The 19,936-nt window shown below is 42.4% G+C and overlaps 1 protein-coding gene across 1 annotated transcript in view; it reads right to left on the bottom strand.

Annotated features, from left to right (window-relative positions):
- The window catches only part of LOC144772798 (von Willebrand factor A domain-containing protein 7-like), a 556,704-nt gene that overhangs the window by 32,126 nt on the left and 504,642 nt on the right, over window positions 1-19,936 (bottom strand). Inside the window, exon 13 of the mRNA XM_078657375.1 lies at window positions 11,934-12,205. Within this exon, the coding sequence (XP_078513501.1) occupies window positions 11,934-12,205 (272 nt within the window). The remainder of the gene's footprint in view (window positions 1-11,933; window positions 12,206-19,936) is intronic.

Genomic DNA, 19,936 nt, shown 5'->3' with positions numbered 1-19,936 from the left:
ATTATTGGGACAAACATGTTGATTTGAAAAGTGTTTGGGGTACAAAAGAATGGCAAGTACAGGGTATAGAAGCTTTGTTTAGAGCCTGCATGATCCCAGAACAAATGATATTTTTAAATGACACCGTTCAACAAACCACCTGTCTTGGCTTAGCCAAAATCAAAGATTTAAATAACCTGTCTATTCCAAAGCCAATAATGTTTAGCAATAACTCTGAAACAGATGAAGAAATAGACATAAACCATATACTTAACCAAAACAGAACACATCCTGATTGGAAACAATGGTTGATCTGGCCCACAGATACAAATAACTGTCAAGATAGATTCCTGAATAAAACACAGGGTTTCAAAATGAACAGGCCAGACCCTAGATATCCCCAAAGACATCACCCAGGGATAATAACAACCTACAGTGTGGGCAAATTATGCCTTCAATGGCTACAAACTTCCACACTGCCTGAAATTAAGCAACACCTAACTTTACTTACTGATGGTGCTGACTTGCGTGATTTCATAATGGGACCACGCAAACAGCGTCAAAAGCGTTTCATAGCAGCCTCTGTATATGCAGCATACAATGAGGCCTGGAAGGTTACTCAAATTGAGACAGCAGAAAGAATACGGGAAATTGACCGTATTAATTTGGAAAAATCACTTTCTGTAGTGGACAATGGGTTAATGACTCTGTCCTCCAGAATTTTTTCATTGGACAGCATTGTGTCTTCAGCAATCGATATATTATCGCAAGACTTACTGTTATTACAACATGGTCAGTCACAATTGCGTTCTATTGTACAGCTTGGCTGGACGTTACAAAATCTGCGTTCAGGCTATGTGCCTTGGCGTTTAATCAACACAACGTCACTATTTCAAATCTTTAACCTTACTGATAGACAAATCGGTATGGCGCAGAAGGGTGCTGATTATACAATCTTGAGCATTGAAAAACTAGAAAGATTACCGTTGACAATGTCAGAACGACCTGTCAGTGAATGGATAATCCACGGAATCATAAATATTCCAATCTCAACCTTCAGGTTTCAATACTGCCAAAAACATATACAGGCTGGCATGTACGAGAAATTGGGAAAGGGGTACCTTAAAACAACATGGAACCTGCCCTATTCACATGCATGTGTCAGTAACAAAGGACAGAAAGTGTTTCTTAGTGGCAACAATTGTGCTATGTCACTAAGCGGCACGCTTCTGTGTAACGGTATTAGTTTGCACGGAGCCTGTGAAGGGAATTCATACAACCTTTCATGTCACCAGCAAGGCGCACCTGCAACTGAAATAGAACCATTCTTTCAAAGACTCTATAATGGGAGTTACATTCTTATTGTAGACCGCAGATGCTGTAGTCTTATGCCCGGGACTCCTTATCTCGTCACTACGACGGCGAAGGTCAAGTGCTGTGGACGTTCTTTGTTTCCCAGCTCCTTTCCAGACAGGGAGGCAAGGGCATGGCCCGGTTTGAAAATTACTTCTATTCGAATAGACACTTTAAGCAGAATGAAAACAGTGCTTCTTCAGACGCCTACAAGGCTCACGTCATCTAAAGAAACGTATGATCTACAAGTCGCAAGGACGACTGCAGAGATACATACATTATTATCAACTAATTCCCCCGTACATTTCGCGGAAATTCTGAGCGAAATCTTAAATATTTCTGATACCACTGGGGTCTCAAAGGTATTTAAGACAGTATTTTCGATGGCATTAACACCATTCAAAGCCATACTGGGTATTTTTCCAGATTTCGTCCATTCGATTTTTGGCGGACTTCCCTTGATCCTGGGACTAATTGCAGGAATCCTATTCCTAGTCCTTATTTTTCGTTATGGCAACCCATGTCACAGATCAAACTCTCGCGACAATGGAAGATACGATCCTAGCCATTGGATACCGGGACCGGATATCAAAAATCCTGGGACTATCCCGGCTTAGAGACCTAAACATGACTTGGTTTCTATCATTTCGACCAATGTGGCAAAGGTGTGTTTTACCTGTACTAAGGTGTCTGCTATGCGGAGAAGAATGCGTGTTAGACACCTGTCTGACGCTACAATCGGATGCGCCGGTGGATGCAGATACACTGTTGGTTCCTACCAAGGTTCACGCACTGTGCTGCCCTCAAAGGCTGCCAATTCTGATGACGGCATTCCTGGAATCTTCACCACTGCGATTGAAGAGTAGTGAAGTTCAAGATGAAAGCAGCATCGAACAGGTACGACCTTCTGTCAGCAATGCAAATCAGAATGTCAATGGAGACAATCATGCGCATGAATGCATGGTTACCCCTATTTCCGACTTAGAGGAACTTTCCCATGAAGCTGTTGACAGTTTTTTCGAAAGCCTGAATGATATGATGTTCTCTCCGGAACAGAAATAGAGACTTTTGAGTAAACTCGCACACGGCGTTCCCTGAATTCGGCCTTCAACTTTAAAAATAAAGTCACATGAACAATTACAATCCAGTTCACGGACAGCAACTTTTTTCAGCAAGCCCCTAAAATATTTTTCTATATATTTTTTTCCCGGGACACTGATTTTCTGCTTAAAGTAAGAGACTATTCCTAGAGAACTAAGATTTCTATTTTAGATACTTTATAGACTTTATAGACTTTAGCTGCCCGCTGGTATGTTCGCAATAGATTTTATGTGATGAAATGGTTTCGACTTTTTTTCTGTATAGCCATATTAAGAGCCATTTCATGTGTATTTCTCATATACCAACAAGCAATAATGCATAACAATGCGTGTTTACTTTTGCATTTAATTCATAGCTTAAGTGCATACAATATATATGACTGCAATTTTTCAGTATATTTGAAAATTTCGAAATGCATTTATGTATTTTGGGGTGGTAAGGTATACACTATACTCTATAGTATGTTGTACTATGTTATACTATGCATAGATTAGTAGATATGACCATAGTTAGCGTGGAGTGGGTGTCGTGTATTTCTATAGGTTCTGATTCGATCCCCCTATTCCTGACCCTATTCTGGTTAAACTTACTAGCTAGTTAACTAACAGTCAGCCCATGAGGCAAGAAATCCCCCATGATGCAGATACCGTTATCTGACGCAGTCACACTACGGCACAGGAACGTGTTATCTGATTAGGTCATAACGCTTGAGATCTAATTAGACAAGCGACATTCCTCCAGCCCCTGATAAGGCATACGACGTTCTCATAACAAATCAAACCTATGACAACCTGGATAATCCGTGCGGCCATTGTTTTGATTTCACAGAGAACTTTAGTAAAGAATGTGCTAACGAGCAAGTCGTATGACATCTTTATTGACGTACCTATGTCCATCCTTACGTCAATCTCGGCACCTTTAAGGTATAAATATTGCCGACCTTGCCCTATGCAAACACACGCGTGGTGACAAGACGGAGCAGCCATACTTGCCGAAGCCGAGAGCAGAAGCAGACCCCGCAGGCAGCAGCCCCGCCTTCCTGACGCGCTGAGAGACGCGCTGCTATCTCAAGCCGAGAGACCCAGCACCGGCGCTTCTGGGCAGCCCTCGCAGGCAGCCTGGAATATCGAGAGCAGAGAAAGAGATACCATTCCTCATTCATCCTAAATTCCAGGTACAGAACTGAATAACCCCTCCTAGAGAATTCTTTAGTTATTCACTTGGCAAAAACAAACTTAACTTAAACTATAACTTTCTATTCCCGCCCACGCATTAGACTTAGGTCAGGTACACGGGGTAGGCGTATTTAGAAACACCAGTTGAGTACGTTTAGTCAAAATGTATATGTGTATGTAAATATATTTTAATCATTTTAAACATCATATGGCTCAGAAACCATATCAATGTTTTTACAGTATTATTTTATACTATTGCTTCTAATGTATGCACTTTACTTAACTATAAGTATTGCAATAATATCGATCCATTTCTCTTGTACGAGAAAAGAGACTGATCAATAAATAACATCTTTTATTGAACACGCCCGTCTCTTCCTTTTCTCTACATTCTGATGAGACTAAGAATGCACGTACTGACTGAGTAAAATAATTGCCTTGTGCTCACACGACTCTCGAGATTGACTCTTGATTAGGGGAGAGCAAAGTTGTCATGTTCTATGGTTGTCAGAAACTAAATCCCTTCTTGTCTAATCAGGGGAGTTAATCCTTCCTTGAACATTCGAGAAAGTTTCTAGCGAACTCTGAGCTTAGCTGGCAAACCCAAAAATTAAGTCTAGTATCGACAGTAGTAGACCTAGTTAACGTCTGGCCTAGGCCTTTACTGCTGTAGGTACTATTCCAATGCGCAGAGCCTATTGGGAAAATAGGAGCTACACTACACTCTACGTGCATATTGCTCTAGAGGTATTTGTGTTGAATACTTTTTTGCGAAGTTTACACTGAGAACCTACCCCTTTCAACATAATACCTCGAATAGCAGCTTTTACCGGGCTTTTTTGTTGTGCCCAAGTAGTGCATGTGTTCATCTCTGTCTGGCGCACGCTTCCTTCTTACAAGCTTCCTTAAATGTCCCCCTTTCCAAATCAGTTCATCCTACACCGCTGTTTGGTATTTCAGCAAGCTGCAGGCATTCCTATGTGCTTTACAAAAAAAAAAACTGTAGCTGCAGACTTGGTGTGTGTTTATGACTTCCTTCATTACCATTACACTTTTCCAAATAGTCTTTTATGAAAATCGTGATTTAAGGGAAAGCATCACCTTAATAACTTGTGAAGAAATATGTGGGTGTGATTGAAGTACTCTTCGAAACGGAATACAAAATATTATTTGGAAATTCCGGAACAATGGCTTAACATACTCACTTTTGGTTGTGTATCTAATCCAGTTATGTAGACACCTGCTGCTGTGCAAGCGAAATAGAAATAGTCTCATTTTACAATTTTGAAGGTGTAGGCTGGACCACTGGAATTATGTGGCAGTGTTGACCTAAATTATGTGGCAAGATGAGTGGAATTATGTAACGCAACAAGGCGCATTTTGTTTTAGTGTTACCTCATTATTTTGGCATTCATACTCATTCTAGACAAACGTTTCACCTCATTAATACTACTTTGTTACCCAAATACAAAAATAAACAACAGAAAGGTGACCAGTAGAGAACTGAAAAGCGCCTTCCACTGAGCAGCAGCATGCTTTGCTACATTTTTAGTGACTTTTTCACCTGTTTGAGGTAGACACAGTTTTTTTTTTACTGTAATCTGCAAATTATTAACTACATCAGGGCACAAGTCCTAAAACAAAAAGTTGCGGAGACTAACCAAGTTAGTCAATATGCAAGTGACATCACGGTGCATGACATTGCCTGTGACATCACAGGAATCGGCATCACACCCCATAACCACAAAGGAAGTGACATCACAAGAAGTGACATCAGACCTTAAGACATGCCATAGTTGTTTGCAAAAGCTGTATTTAAAATATTTTATGGGTTTAGGACACTTGCTGTGGATATCTTTGTGTGCCCAGTAAATCTCAGGGAATAATAATTATAATAAGATAACTAGTGGTTAATGCACTTGCTGGAGAGATCTGTTTTGTCTAGTCACAACTAATAAAGCAGCATAGAGGGTTTATGTATAATCTGCAAAGAACCGCCTGTAACATGCAGCTGAGATTTTTTATTTTATGTAGATCAGTAAGTGTTTTTAACAGTAAGACTATGCAAACTGCAAGGCATACATTTTGTCACAGTCACTGGATTTAGGTGATGCCACAGCTGCAGCATTTTACATATAATTATGGGTTTGCCGCATGTTCCACATAATTAATCATCTGCTGCATAACCTGTTTCTAGCTCAAATGGACAATGCAATAGGTCTCACATTTGCAAGAGTTTCAACTATTGACATTGTAAATCACAATACATTTTATTTATGAGTTTTGAAAACCTGCAAACATGCACTTTGTACTTATAGCCATTGCTTCAGAGGAGCAAGGCTGGCAGTAATTGCGCCTCTTTTACTGCTATCCTTGCTTCTCTACGCAACAATGATAAGTACAAAGTGCACGTTAACACAACTCTTGGATATAATTTCTGCCTTAATACAAAAGCCATAGAGTGTAATATATGTTTACAAAGGTGGATAGGATATCTGTCACACTGTGACGTAGTACCCCGTCCGTCAATCTCTAAATCAAGCATATTCTTATGATGGAGTCCTAATATGATTATCCAGTACTTCACGTAAACGGAAGTGGTGACATGTTTAACACCAACCATTTTGAGGTAATTCGCAAATTCTTCTGCCACAAACTGTGGTCCATTGTCTGATAAGATCACACTAGGGTATACTTCCCTACGAAAAATTTCCTCACAAAAATCAATTATGTTGGAAGCTTTGATATCTTTCACGAAGGCAACTTCAGGCCATTTGGAATGAAAATCCATCATGACAATAGCATATTTATCCTCAATGCCTTTTACATGAAAAGGACCACAAATATCAATGGCAACTTTGTCCCATGGTTTATCAGGAAAAGAAGTTGCAGATATGGTAGTTTCTTGAGATTTGTGAGATTCATCACTACACATACACGCCAAACAATTACGAACACATCTTTCTATATCTTTGTCCATACCAATCCACCAAAAGTCATTCCTAGCTCTTCTTTTCATGCTGGTCATACCACTATGTCCTTCATGTAATAAACTCAACATCTTTTCCTTTAGAGATGAAGGTACAACTAATCTATCACCTCTCCTAAGGATACCATCAACAAATGATAATTCCGACCAAACCATTTTATACTCAGCAAGACCAGTTTTGTTCAAAGATGAGGATTCTACACCTACATGTAATTTATTGATTATATGTTGAAACACATCATCATTGTTTACAGCTTGGATCCATTCTTGTTCATTTAATGCACTATTGCATGATTCCTCAATGCTGGCTACCAACCATTCATCTTTGTCTTCCACTATAGTATTTGTATCACAAGGTAAAGGAAGACGTGACAAACAGTCTGCATTGATATTTTTGTGACCAGGTACATAGTTAATTTGAAAATTATACTCCTGTAGTCTGTATGACCATTTTGCTATTCTGGGTGTAGCTTTAGAAGCACCTTTTGTAGTGAAGATGTCAATGAGAGGTCTATGATCTGTCCTTTTTCATCAATAACCTCATTACATGTACTTTTTCAGCAAAATTAGGAACAAATTTGGAATAGTATTCCGCAAGTCCTAAAAAAGAGCGTAATTGATCTTTATTGATCGGATGCGGTGCTTTTTCAATAGCCTCTAATAATTTCATTTTTGGCTTAACGCCTTCGTTGGAAATAGTGTGTCCAAGATAATCAATTTGTTTCACACCAAATTTACATTTCTCACCACACACAGTCAAACCGGCATCCTGAAGTTTATGCAGAACATTGTACACATTCTTATCATGAGTAGACAAATCTTTACCCCAAATTAAAACGTCATCTTGAAATACCCTTACATGTTTTTCATCCTTCAAAATGCTGCACATGACTCTTTGAAAAACTGAAGATGCGGATGCCAGTCCAAAAGGCATTCTTATATATTGAAAAGCATCCTCAGGAGTAATGAACGATGTTAAATGTCTAGAGTCGGCATGTAGTTTGACCTGGTGATATGCATTGGATAGATCAATTGAAGAGAAATACATGGCGTCTTTGATACTAGATATCATTTCATTTATGTGAGGAAGAGGATAACGGTCAACCCAGATGTTTCTGTTTAGATCTCTCAGGTCCACACACATCCTAATTTTTCCATTGGGTTTTCGAGCCAAAACAATAGGACTAAGCCAATCAGAAGCTTCAATAGGCTCGATTACTTTAGCATCACACAACTTGTTTAACTCCTCTCTTAATAAATCTCGTAATGCAAATGGCACATTTCTTACTTTATGAACTGTTGGTATACTGTCAGCTTTAAGAATAATCTTGTGTTCAAATTTAACCAAACATCCAAGTTCTTTGCTGAATAACTTGGGAAACACAGATTCCCACTTGGATGAATAATTGTCACTGGTTAACAAGACTTGATCTGAATAATTTTCAGATAACAATATCTGATCAGGATGATTGAGATCTAATATTAGCCCCATTTTCTTTGCATCCTTCCATCCTAAAAGAGCACGTCCTTGTTCAACTACATAAACTGGACTCATACAAGATCTCCCTTTAAATGTTAATTGAGCATCGAAATAACCTAGCATAGGTAGTTTCACACCACAATAACCTTTGGGATGTACATCGGAGTATATCAATGTTGGTTTACTCCCACTTTCCCACATGTATTTATCTATGATTGTATATGGTGAACATGAGTCTGCCCAAAGAGCCATGTTATCCTTGTTTATCAACACATTGCATTTAGGTGGTTGGTAATCTTCAGAAATATCACATACAGAATCATCATGTATAACCATTACTTCAATTTCTGTCTCATTGTTATCATGTTCATCATCTTCACTCTCACTTTGAGGTTCAACTAGATTAACAGAACGTTTCCAATTGCTATTATCACCAGTCCTACACCACTTAGCGAAATGACCAATCTTTTTGCATTTGATGCAAGTGACTCTAAAAGCAGGGCATTTATTAAACTCTGCAGTGTGTTTTTGACTTCCACATCTAAAACAAATACGTTTACTGAAACTGGTTTTGTTCTTGGAGGTATTAAATTTCACATCTTTGTTATCAGTTCTAAATTCAGTTTTCTTTTTGCTATTATTTATGACATTAACATTACTAGAGTCATCTTTCTCTTTTTGTTGCAAAGAACTTAATTCTTTGACATAATGAGAAGTGTTCTCCATTTTCCTAGCAGTATCAAGGGTTTTCTGTAACGAAGGATTTTTAAGTTCAAGTAAGCGTTCTTGAATTTTAATATTTTTAATCCTATTAATAAATTGATCACAAATTATTTCTTCGTGTAGATCTTTAAATTTGCAAGTAATAGCTAAAGTTCTCAAACAAGCTACATATTGTTGAACATTTTCTCCTTGTAACTGTGCCCTTGAGAAAAATGTATGCCTTTCTACTACAATGCTAGTTTTCTTCCCATAGTTTTCTTCTAAAGCTTTTAGAGCTTCAGAATAAACGTCTATAGATGTGTCATTAGAACTGGTTTCACTAGTTTCACTACCTTCCTCAACAGAGTCAACAACTGTAGAAACTACTCGATTTATCCCTGGAAGTGTTTTTAATACTTTCCTTCCTTCCACTCCTAAATTGTGTTTTAATAAGGCTAATTTTCTAGATGGTAAAAATACATCGCCACCAATAGCTTCTAAGTAAGTTTCAAAAGATTCTGACCAATCTTCCCAATTCATGGAAGGTGGGCCAGGACTTTGTAAAAATTTAGGAGGAGCTGCAACAGAAGAGGTAACATCCATATTAACCCTAGTAAATTAATTATCAAACACCAATACATTAATTAATTTATGTAAAAAAATAAACTAAAATAATTAATGTAGTCACCGATGTCAAGTTGCTGTAAAAATAAATAATGTAGTCACCGATGTCAAGTTGTTGCTAAAATAAATAATGTAGTCACCGATGTCAGGTTGCTGATGAGGATTATTTCAAGTTCATTTCATCATTTCAAGTTCATTTCACTTTATCAGTCTTCAGTGATGCAGAACATTGATTTATAATCAATTGCTGACTTCGTAAAAAAAAACGATGTTGAATTTTTTTATTTTTTTTTTAATTCTGTGGTTGGTAATAAACGTTATTACTCAAGTATTTAATTTAGTGTTTCAGAATCGTTCAAATACTGATGATAATAACTCGCCCTTTGAAATGGGAATGAAGTTGCCGTCATATGCAGTTATCGATGTCCACGTGTATGGTTGTCATGGAGATTAAAGATGGCCGCCGAGCGTCAAAGATGTCAATACGTGATGATGGCTTGCAGCGTTGTGACGCGTGAGTCACAGGATATTGACAACGCTTGAAGACGGACAAGTTGAAATTCAATACTGCGCGTGCAACTGAAGCAGAGCGTTGAAAGTAAACAGGGCAACGATCATTGAGGTAACGATCTGAAACTATTGAAGCAACGTGTTACAAGTAAACAAAAATCGAGTATGATGTGCTAAGTTGCTTCTCTCAGGAACGAGTTATAACGATCACAGAAATTGTTTAAAAGAGATGAAATTCATAAGTGAAGTATTCATTATGGAAAAAAAAACTTCAAAATGTTCGTTAGTTCAATTAGTTCAAGTACGCTAATTAGCTGTAGCTGGAAGTAAAGTAAATATATTTTTTAATTAACGGAGTTTAACTGGGAAAAATCAGTTATTCATAAGGTACCTTGAAAGTTCAAAATTATCTGCCTTAGGGGTTGAAAGTAGTCTTGTCGGTTTGATTCTTCATGAAATCAATTTGTAGATTTTTTTTTATGTATCCCATTCTCGTGGCCACTGAAAAGTCTTGAAGCATAGTTGATTGTAGGTATAAAGAAGTTTATTCAGTAATACAACCCCAGAGGCATCCCAGGACCAACTCCTTCAGCAATCGTGCATATCTGTTCTGCCCCCTGGATTCCACATTCTGGAATCCAGTGAGCATGCATTGCAACTTAGCATACTTAAAGGAACAACTGAGGATTATCAAGATGTAACACTTCTCTCCCATCAATTTGGTATACCAAGACATTTTGTGGTGCTAGGACAGCCGCAGTTTATTCTCAACACAAGTTAGTACAATTTTGTCATGATGGCATTGGTCATCAACATGCTCATTTCTGGCTTATCCTGTAATACAACGCTAGGCATTTTCATAACAGGTTACACAGTGTACATCCTATGCTTATTGTATATTAATCACCACAATTCAAGGTGTCATGAATCACTTTCCAAACTCAGTGACTGCTCCACTTCTGCCACTTACATGGTGCAGCGGCGCACAGGTTTGAGGCTTTAACTTGGTACCGACTGTCTGGAGCTCGTGCCCCCATGGCCATGCTTGGGCTGCAGGTGCCATGTCCGCCCAGTACTGACCATTTCTTACCCTTTGTCTGCCCTCAAGAGTCCCTGCCGTAAGGCATCCCAAGGACCTTGTTTGGGAAAATGCCCTTTTCCATCCTTATGTGTAGATATTTATTGTTAAACTTTGTGACACCCGGCCCCCTTGACACCTACGGCTGTGACACCCACCTTCTCTGGTATGGGTGGGCTCAATTTCCTGAGGCAACACAGCTGTGGACTGTTTTTTTCAGGTCACCTTTTAAGCCATTCTCTACACGATGGGGTCTTTTAAATCGAAACTGCCTTGGTCCCTCATTGGCCTTTTCTTAGGTGTGCCCTCATGCCCTGCTGCTGCTGTGCACTTTGTCTGCTGCCCATCTACCAGGTTAGCGGCCCTCTGTCAAGGGTTGGCTGCGCCTCCCAGTTAGCGGTAATTCACTTTGGGTGCAGCATGCATACCTGGAACTGTGCTCAGAATGCGTCCCCTTCCATTAGTTACTGCGCACAAAATATCTGCATATCAGGTACTTTTCACCAAAATGCATTCCTAATAATTACTTTGCAAGATTGCCTGGTGAGTGGATGTGCAGAGAATGTGAGTCAGTAATCACTGAACTAGAATGCCTGTGCCATAGCTACTTTACACATAATACCTTTCAATCAGTTATTGGAAACATAATAGGATCTACTCCCTTCTCTAGTTAGTGTCATCATCCGATTCTGTTATGCCTCTCTTGCAGATGCATGGGGCATGTCACTTCCTCCCTCACACTCTGCTACCCGGTCTTTCCTGCCTTCGCACGGTTTACAGCGCTACTCCGCAGATCGTTAGTATCACCCTGCTATGCCGCAATATCGCTCAGGTTCTTAAAGTGGGTACAGGGAACCCCTCTATTCCAGTTAAGGCCGCTCGTCCATGCCCCCTTGCAACTTAGACATAGAAAGGGCGGTTCAAACGTGTTTGTGCCCCTACCTTCACGGTTATGTTGGAGGGTCTGTGCGTGATGCTTGACTGCCGCTGGAAGACATGGTTAGTGACGGTGTCAACGCCTCGAAGCACGACTGTGAAAGGCTGCGACGGCGCTGCCTTGAGCTCAGCCCAGTAGTCTCCGGGTTGAGACAGTGGGTGCAGCTCCAAGGCCTGGAGTTCATTGCCCTCGAGGTCTATCAGGGAGATGCTGTGAAAGTTGTAAGAGTCGTAGGTTGTAAGTCCAGTGACTGACAGTGTCATTACTGCTTCCGAACCTGCACAAGAGAAAAAGCCAGTAGTGTCAGAAGGTAAACAGTGAAAGGGAAGGTTAGCACAACTATACAATGCACCACTTTCCGTTACATTGACTCTAGGCACAGACACAATTACCCAGGAGCAGTTGTTGAGAATTGTTCACTGTGTGGCATATACTCCTCTGTAATGGTGGTTAAAGCAATCTCTGTATCACTCACATACTCCAATGACTGTTTTCTATGTCCAGGAATAGTCCATTGCAATAATGTGGCCTGTGGCAGGGTATCTGTTTGCAAACTTACAGTTTAGATATAGCTCCTTGCTGGCGTTTTCTTTCACTTTCTTCATTTTACAAATGTGCTAGTAGTTTGTGTTTAGTTTTGTGATTTAGCACAATTTAAAGTCCATGTAGTGATATACCACTTTAGTACATCAGAGTGCTGTAACAGAAGATAAGACATTTCTATAGAATGAGACAGGTAGCTTAAGGAACATGTCAGAACCCCTTTCAGAGGGCCATGCCGCATGCAGGGGCTACTGGGTCCAACAGTGGTGATTTAGGCCTTTTACTCCTGATGTCCCAGGGCTTGACCCACTATGGATCCTGAGCAATTGGGCCAAATACCCCTTCTGCACTTGCCTTTCTGTGGTAATTGTGAACGATACGTCTAAGGCTCCTTCAGAAGGGGGGAAGGAGTGAAGATACAGGTGAGTTAACACAACTCATAACTCAGAGTGCGTACAGTACTAACTGTAAATCAAGTCTTGTCAAATACCTACTTTTGTAGAAAAATAAGTATTTTATTTCTAGCTTTACATATGAAAAGGAATAGCAAAATTGGTGAGCAATAACACAATCCCCTTTAGGTTGGGGCACTAGTCGTTATCAAGTGAATCAATGTCTTACCCTCTTACTTATACCATGGTTTAGAATATTCCCATTCACTGTTGGCCGCATTCAGGGAATGCTTACTAATAGACCTTACTCAAGATCTCCCCTTTGACTCCTTAGGATTTAGCCAAATATGTCTATGGTGCCGCAGCACCATTAACAGCGACTCCTTCCGGGGCCACAAAGGCCAGGTTTCAGTCTTACCCAGTCCAGCAGTACGGAAGGGGTCAGCAGTGCAGCGAGTGCCCCTCCACGGGCACTTCCGAGTCTTGATCCCTGTTTGGCGAAGTCAGGCTGCTCGAGGTACACGTGGCAGAACCAGGCATGCACCGACTCTCTCCTTCGAGCAACACTGCAGGGTTGTTCCAGTGTTCACAGTAAGGGGGTGCATGCCTGGTGCTCCCTTGCATGACACTCCTTGCATGGCTCAGATCACGGCAGCCCTGTGCTGGTATACGGTGGTCCCCAGACCATTCCTACACATGGACAACAACCTGATCAGTCCTCATTTGTTCTCGTAACACCTCGTTTCAGCTGTCCTTTGGGTTGGTCTCCCCAATAGACCTGGCTACCTCAAATGCTTTCCTCTTCGTCACAGGGCTTACTGGCCTTGGCAAGCAGGCAGGCACTGGCACTTCAGGCTCCAGGGCAGGTTATCTTGGTTTTACAGGGCGGTGTCCCCTCAACCAGCAGGGAGAATAGCAGGCCTCGGCCCCCAAGTCCTGGTCACAGGCAAAAGTCTTGCAGAGACTCCCTTTCTCACACAGCCAATCTGGCTGCTTGGCAAAGGACAACATTTGAAATCTCATGCTTCCCTTCATATAATCCTTTTTCAACACCAAAATGTGGTTTAGGGCCAGAGTCTTTGAAGTGTTATGGTCGAGATCTGCTTCTTTTGAAGTGTACTCCTTTTCTGTTTTTTCTTTCCTCATAAAAGGCTGTCTGTCACAGCATACAAGACTCCGAAGCTGACTGACCCACAACACAGTTCATTGGAGTGAGCAGAGTTCACACCTGGGTGTCAGCCACAGTGATATGTACATCAAAAGGTTAATCCCAGACCCCCATCCCTAATCTTTATGATTTCCTTATTAACCCCATCTCCTTCCTGAGATGTGTCCAGGCCCCACCCTTGTATCTATTACTGAATCAAAAGTGTAAAGAGAGAGTCTCTGCCTCCCTAACTCCAGTGTGTGTCCCACCCAGCTCATAGGAATGCAGCAATATCCAAATCTGTTTGGGGTATTCTACTCCTCATTAAGCATGGGCGGATTTTGCGGATCCACGATTCGCGGATTTGTGTATTCACGGATCGTGGATCCGCAAAATCCGCGGATTTTGCGGATTTGCGTATCCGCGGATTTGGGGCGGGGCTTCCATGCGAGTGCACATGCCTCTTGTGTGTATTAAAGGTCAGAGACCGATCAGAGCAGCAGATGAAGATACAGAAGCTCCTGGCCACAGGAACAGCACGAGGATTGCGCTCGTGAAAGTCAAGGATGCAAAGGCCTCTGTCCAGCATCACAGCTGATTTCCCATGGTATATTTGGGAAGAAGGCACACCTGCCTGGCCTATTACTATTTTACGATGGCACCGGCAAGCTGCCAGCGCCATCCTAAACTAGTTACTAAATTAGCTTCAACAGGAAGCTCGAATAGATAAAATAAAGCAGATGCACGAGCCCCTGCTTTATTTTATCTATTAGTGCTTCCTGTTGAAGCTAATTTAGTAACTATTTTAGGATGGCGCTGGCAGCTTGCCGGCGCCATCGTAAAATAGTTACAACAGGCCAGCAAGGCTTGAACTTTTGCCCTAGGAATCCGCCGCTCGCGGATTTGCGAATTCACGGTAAATTCGCGGGAGTTCGCGGATCGCGAATTTACCGAAAATTCACAATATCCGCGAGCGTAACGGATTTTGCGCTCATGCTTACTCCTCATGTCTCACCAGGATGGCCTGGGATTTCCAAAATGGGACCTATGTGATGTACCGTTATAGGCAGACGTCCACTCAGTATACATTCTCAGCACACTTACTCTCCAGTACTGGTACCTCCATTCATTGTGCCACTGAAGAAACACATACATCTAGCTCACACATTCAATCTGCATGCACTGGTCAGTATTGTAAATTTTTTTCATTGTACCACTGTGTGCTTTTTGCAAACACACACAAAAACCTGGCCTGGCCTGCCCATTCAGGCTGGACTGTTCCTATGAGGCACAGGGTCAAGACTGATTTTCATATGGCTGGGCTCAAACTGGAATGGCATGGTGAGCAAAAAAACTATGGATTTAGGCCCAGATCTCTGTACTGGGGTAAATGTATGACATGGTTCATGGTTCTTTTTTTTTTTTTTGTGTCCTCATTTTGCCCAATATCTTAATGGGTTATACTCCTAGTCTCTCTAGGATAGGATAGGATAGGATAGGATGTGAATTTGTAGAGCGCGAATTGCTGCTCGGAGGCGTCCAAGCGCTAAGTGTACCATGAACCCTCAAGAAAGCCCAATGGGAGACTAAGTAAGAGGTAGTTAGGCCGGATGAAATAAACAAGTTTTCAGCTGTTTGCGAAACGCAGAGAGATTGGGGTTGGCTCTGAGATGCATCGGAAGGGAGTTCCAGGCCCTGGCAGCATTATAGGAAAACGTCCTACCTCCGGATCTGGATCTTTTTATTCTGGGGGCCATTGCACGGAAGGTCTGACTGGAGCGGAGACTTCTGCTGGGAGTATAGTGGGTAATTAGGTCACGAGCAATCCTGGGGCCAGTGTTCCAGAAGGCCTGGTGTGCTATGCACATTGCCTTGAACATAACTCTCTGGCGAACCGGAAGCCAGTGAAGGCTTACCAGTCCGGCCCTCACTGATTGTCTGCGGGGGAGATCGAGCAAAATGCGTGCTGCGCAGTTCTTCACTCTCTGGAGCCTTCTCAGAGTGAATTCTGGGGCGCCGAGGTAGAGCACATTGTTGAAGTCAAGGCGTGACTGTATTAAGCCCTGTATGGCTACCTGTTTGGCTTCCATGGGGAGGAGAGGGAGAATTTTCTTTAACATCCTCATGATGCCAAAACAGGTGGCTGAGAGTTTTGTGGCTTGTACGTTAAAGGACAGAGATCTGTCCAACCAGACTCCAAGACTCTTAATATTGTTTTTTGGGGTTGACGGGGTACCCAGACAAGGCGGCCACAGGGAGGAGGGAAGGCTGAGATTAGGGGGTCCTAGGAGCATCAGCTCAGTTTTGTCCCCATTCAGTTTTAGGGACGATAGGGACATCCAGGACTTTACCTCCTCTAGGCACTCTCTAAGCCCGCTTGGTGCAGGCAGGTTGGCTTCCTGCGTCAGTGAGCCCACCAGCTGCGTGTCGTCCGCATAGGAGATGATCTTGAGCCCAAATGGGCGGACGACATCAGCCAGTGGCCTCATGTACAGGTTAAAAAGTGCAGGGCTTAGAGAGGAGCCCTGGGGGACTCCGCATGTCAGAGGTTTGCTTGTGGACACAGACTCGCCCTCAAACACTCGGAAGGATCTGTCCTCTAAGAAGGACTTAAACCATGACCAGGCTTTGTCCTTGATCCCGGCACGGGACATACGGTGCAGCAGGGTGTCGTGGCTGACCGTATCAAAAGCCGCGCTGAGATCAAGGAGGATCACTGCCACTGATCCTCCTTGATCCAAGATTTTTCGGGCTTCCTCGGTAACCATGAGGAGGGCGGTCTCAGTCCCGTGTTTCGGTCTAAAGCCCGTCTGGGTGGGATCCAGAAAGTGGTGGTCTTCTAAGAAGTTTACGAGCTGTTGGTTTATATATTTCTCCAGGATCTTGCTCGCCCATGGGAGCAGGGAGATGGGACGATAGTTACTCAGGTCAGTGGAGTCCAAATTAGGCTTTTTCAATAAAGATCTGACCATGGCCTGCTTCCATACGGTCGGCACAACGCCAGAGGAGATGGAAGCGTTTAGAACCTCCCTTATTATGGGCAGAGTGATCTGTGAGGCTGCCATTATTATATCTGGCGGGGCTGGGTCATCAGGGGATCCGGTTTTTACTTTCCGTGCTAAGGATTCAAGGGTAGCGAGATCCAAAGGAGGGAAGTGAGTCAGCGTGGGTAGGTGTTGGCTGGAGGAGGAAATTGAGGGATCCAAAGATGGGGTTAAGGGGGTGAGGTTTTTGGGGGGAAAAGCTGAGTAGATAGTGCTTACTTTCTGATGAAAGAATTCGGCAACATTATTGCAGTGGATAGTGGACTTATCCGCCAGCAGGCTGGGGGAAGGTTTTGTTAGTTTTTTAATGATTTGAAAAATTTCCTTGGGTTTAGACTTTGCGAGCAAAATTCTCTCGGAAAAGCATGTGGCCTGGGCCGCTTTTACTAGAGTTTTATATTCACTGATGGCTTCTCGGTAGAGGGTTTTATTGTCTGCAGAGTAATCAGAGCGCCATCGTCTTTCCGATTTCCTGCAAAGGCGTTTCTTGTCCCTAAGAGGCTCCGTGTACCACGGTGCAGTTTTGTGGGAGCGCTTGAGTGTAATTTTCTTTTTGGGAAGTATGACATCTAGAGATTGTGTAATCCAGTTCGCATATGCCTGGTTGGCTAGGCTGGGGTCATCGTTGATGAGGGGTGGATTACTAGCAAGTTTACTAGCCCAGTTGTCAACTGCTAGGCGGGACCAGGCTCGCATGAATCTGGTGATGGGTGCGGGCGGAGAGGGTTTAGGCGCAGTCCAGCTGATGGGGACCAAAAAATGGTCCGTCCATGGCAGGGGGATGGGTGAACTTGTTAGAAGATCAGGGCAGTTGCTGAAAACAGGGTCCAGCAGATGGCCCTTCACATGGGTGGGAGTAGTGACACGTTGGGTAAGTTGCAGAGCTGCCAGATCATCTGCTAGGGTTGAGGCAGTATGATCTAAAGATGAGTCAAAATGAAGATTAAAATCGCCCAGCAGGGTGAAGTTGGATGTAGTGCTGAGTCGTTCAGCCACGCTTAAGGGTAGACTGACGTGGAACTGCTTCGGGGGGCCGGGGGGGCGGTAGATAAGAGTGCCAGAGAAACATCTGTTAGGTGAGAGTTCAATGTTAAAGGCGAGGCTCTCACAGTCCGGGATGGTTTCAGGGACAACTCGGCAGTGAAGCTGTTCTTTATGAATGATCGCCAGGCCTCCTCCTCTCCCTTTAGGCCGGTCTTGCAGAGAGATTTGAAAACCTGGTGGAAGAGCGTCTATAACCACTGGATCGGCGTCAGAGGAGAGCCAGGATTCTGTTAAAAACAGTATGTCTGGTGTGTGTTCCTCTATTAGAAGCACAATTTCAGCCCTGTGTTTAGGTAGGGAGCAGCAGTTCAGTAAGAACATACGGAAGTCGTACAACGGTTCTGTAGTTATTTTGGGTTTGAGGGGGTGATGGCATTCGGGGCAGACAAGTGGCAGGGTGTCAGCTTGATACCTGTGTCGACTACAGATGCTAGTCTAGGTCATATGTAGGGGACCCTGGTTGTAGATCCTAGAGCAAGACCCAGGAAAAAGTAGCCCACAAGTATACAGCTGTTTCCAGTTCCATCTCCGCATACTAACTGTGCCACCCGGGATGCCAGGAGATAATATGGCCAACAGAGTAGGTGGCATAATCATTGGATTTTGTTACCTTCTCTCTCCACTTTATCAAGGGAGCCCACACCTTCTCTCTGCTTTTTTCATCGCATGCCATATCAGATTCACTAATATGTACAATGCTACTGAGGCAATCAGAAAATGTTGGGGGATTCCCAGATTTCCATAATTTACATACTTCCTATCTTGCCAGCAAGACCACATAAAACAAAAAATTAGATTCTACAGCAGAAATTTGCACTTCTTGATCCCAACTTAATCCCAAAAAATGTAAAGTTAATGTTACTTTTAATTGTAGCAATATGGTTTCTTCCAGAAAGAGAATGGTCCCATTCCAAAAGGGGACAATTTTGGGACATGACATAAGCATATGTGTATCATCAGCCTCTACCTGCATGCACCTAAGACAGATATAAATGTTGCCAGTGACCTTAGAGAGTTTTACAGGCGACCAATATACCCTATATGTGGTAAAAAGATGATTTTGTTTCAGTGGTGCTAATTTTACTACTTTTCGCAGCGTAGCATATGAATTACTCCACATTTTCATTAGATTCCGCTTTTCAAGCTCTTCGCCCCACAATTTTAGAATTTCATTTTCAATATGTCCTTCTGTCTCCAAAAAGGCCAGATACCAAAACGATATTTCCGTACGCCACTGACCGGTTCTCATTACTTGGTCAGATTTAGTATCCTCAACCTCTGCCCAGTCTTGCGTAGCCCACCAAGAGCTTAGTTGTTAATATTTGAACCTTGTCAGCAGACCGTTGGTGCAGTTACTCAATGCTTCCCAGCTCATCAAATTTGTACCAACCTTAAGGTCCGCCCAACAACAAATACCTCCAGTTTTCAAAGGTTGGCTCAATTGGTCCCTCAAACACTCCGGTGTACCGGGAGAGTCCTAAATTGGTGCCCATGATGAAAAATATGGGATTTTTAGAGTGTTCCGCACATACATCCATACCGTCAGTGCTTACTTTAATATCTTAAGCCTCGCATTAAAAAAAAAATTTGAATCCCCTTATTTAAAAAGAAAATTAATTTGACCTTGTGGTACGTCTGTCAATATTGCTTCAAAAAGCGTGTCAATCATTGAATTATCAGCCTTATTGGCCAGCATACGAACATTCTTGAATTGGAAGGCATAACAATAGGCTAGTATATCTGGTAATGCCAATCCTCAAATTTAAAGCCTCCTACGCAATTTTTTCCCAGGAGATCCTGGAACCTTTTGATGCCCAAATAAAGTTTCCTATTCTTCC

Source organism: Lissotriton helveticus, chromosome 1_1 (assembly GCF_964261635.1).
Source record: "Lissotriton helveticus chromosome 1_1, aLisHel1.1, whole genome shotgun sequence".
Classification (NCBI taxonomy): Eukaryota; Metazoa; Chordata; class Amphibia; order Caudata; family Salamandridae; genus Lissotriton; species Lissotriton helveticus.
Note: the sequence above shows the minus strand (reverse complement) of the source record. Positions and strands in the feature narration are given on the sequence as shown.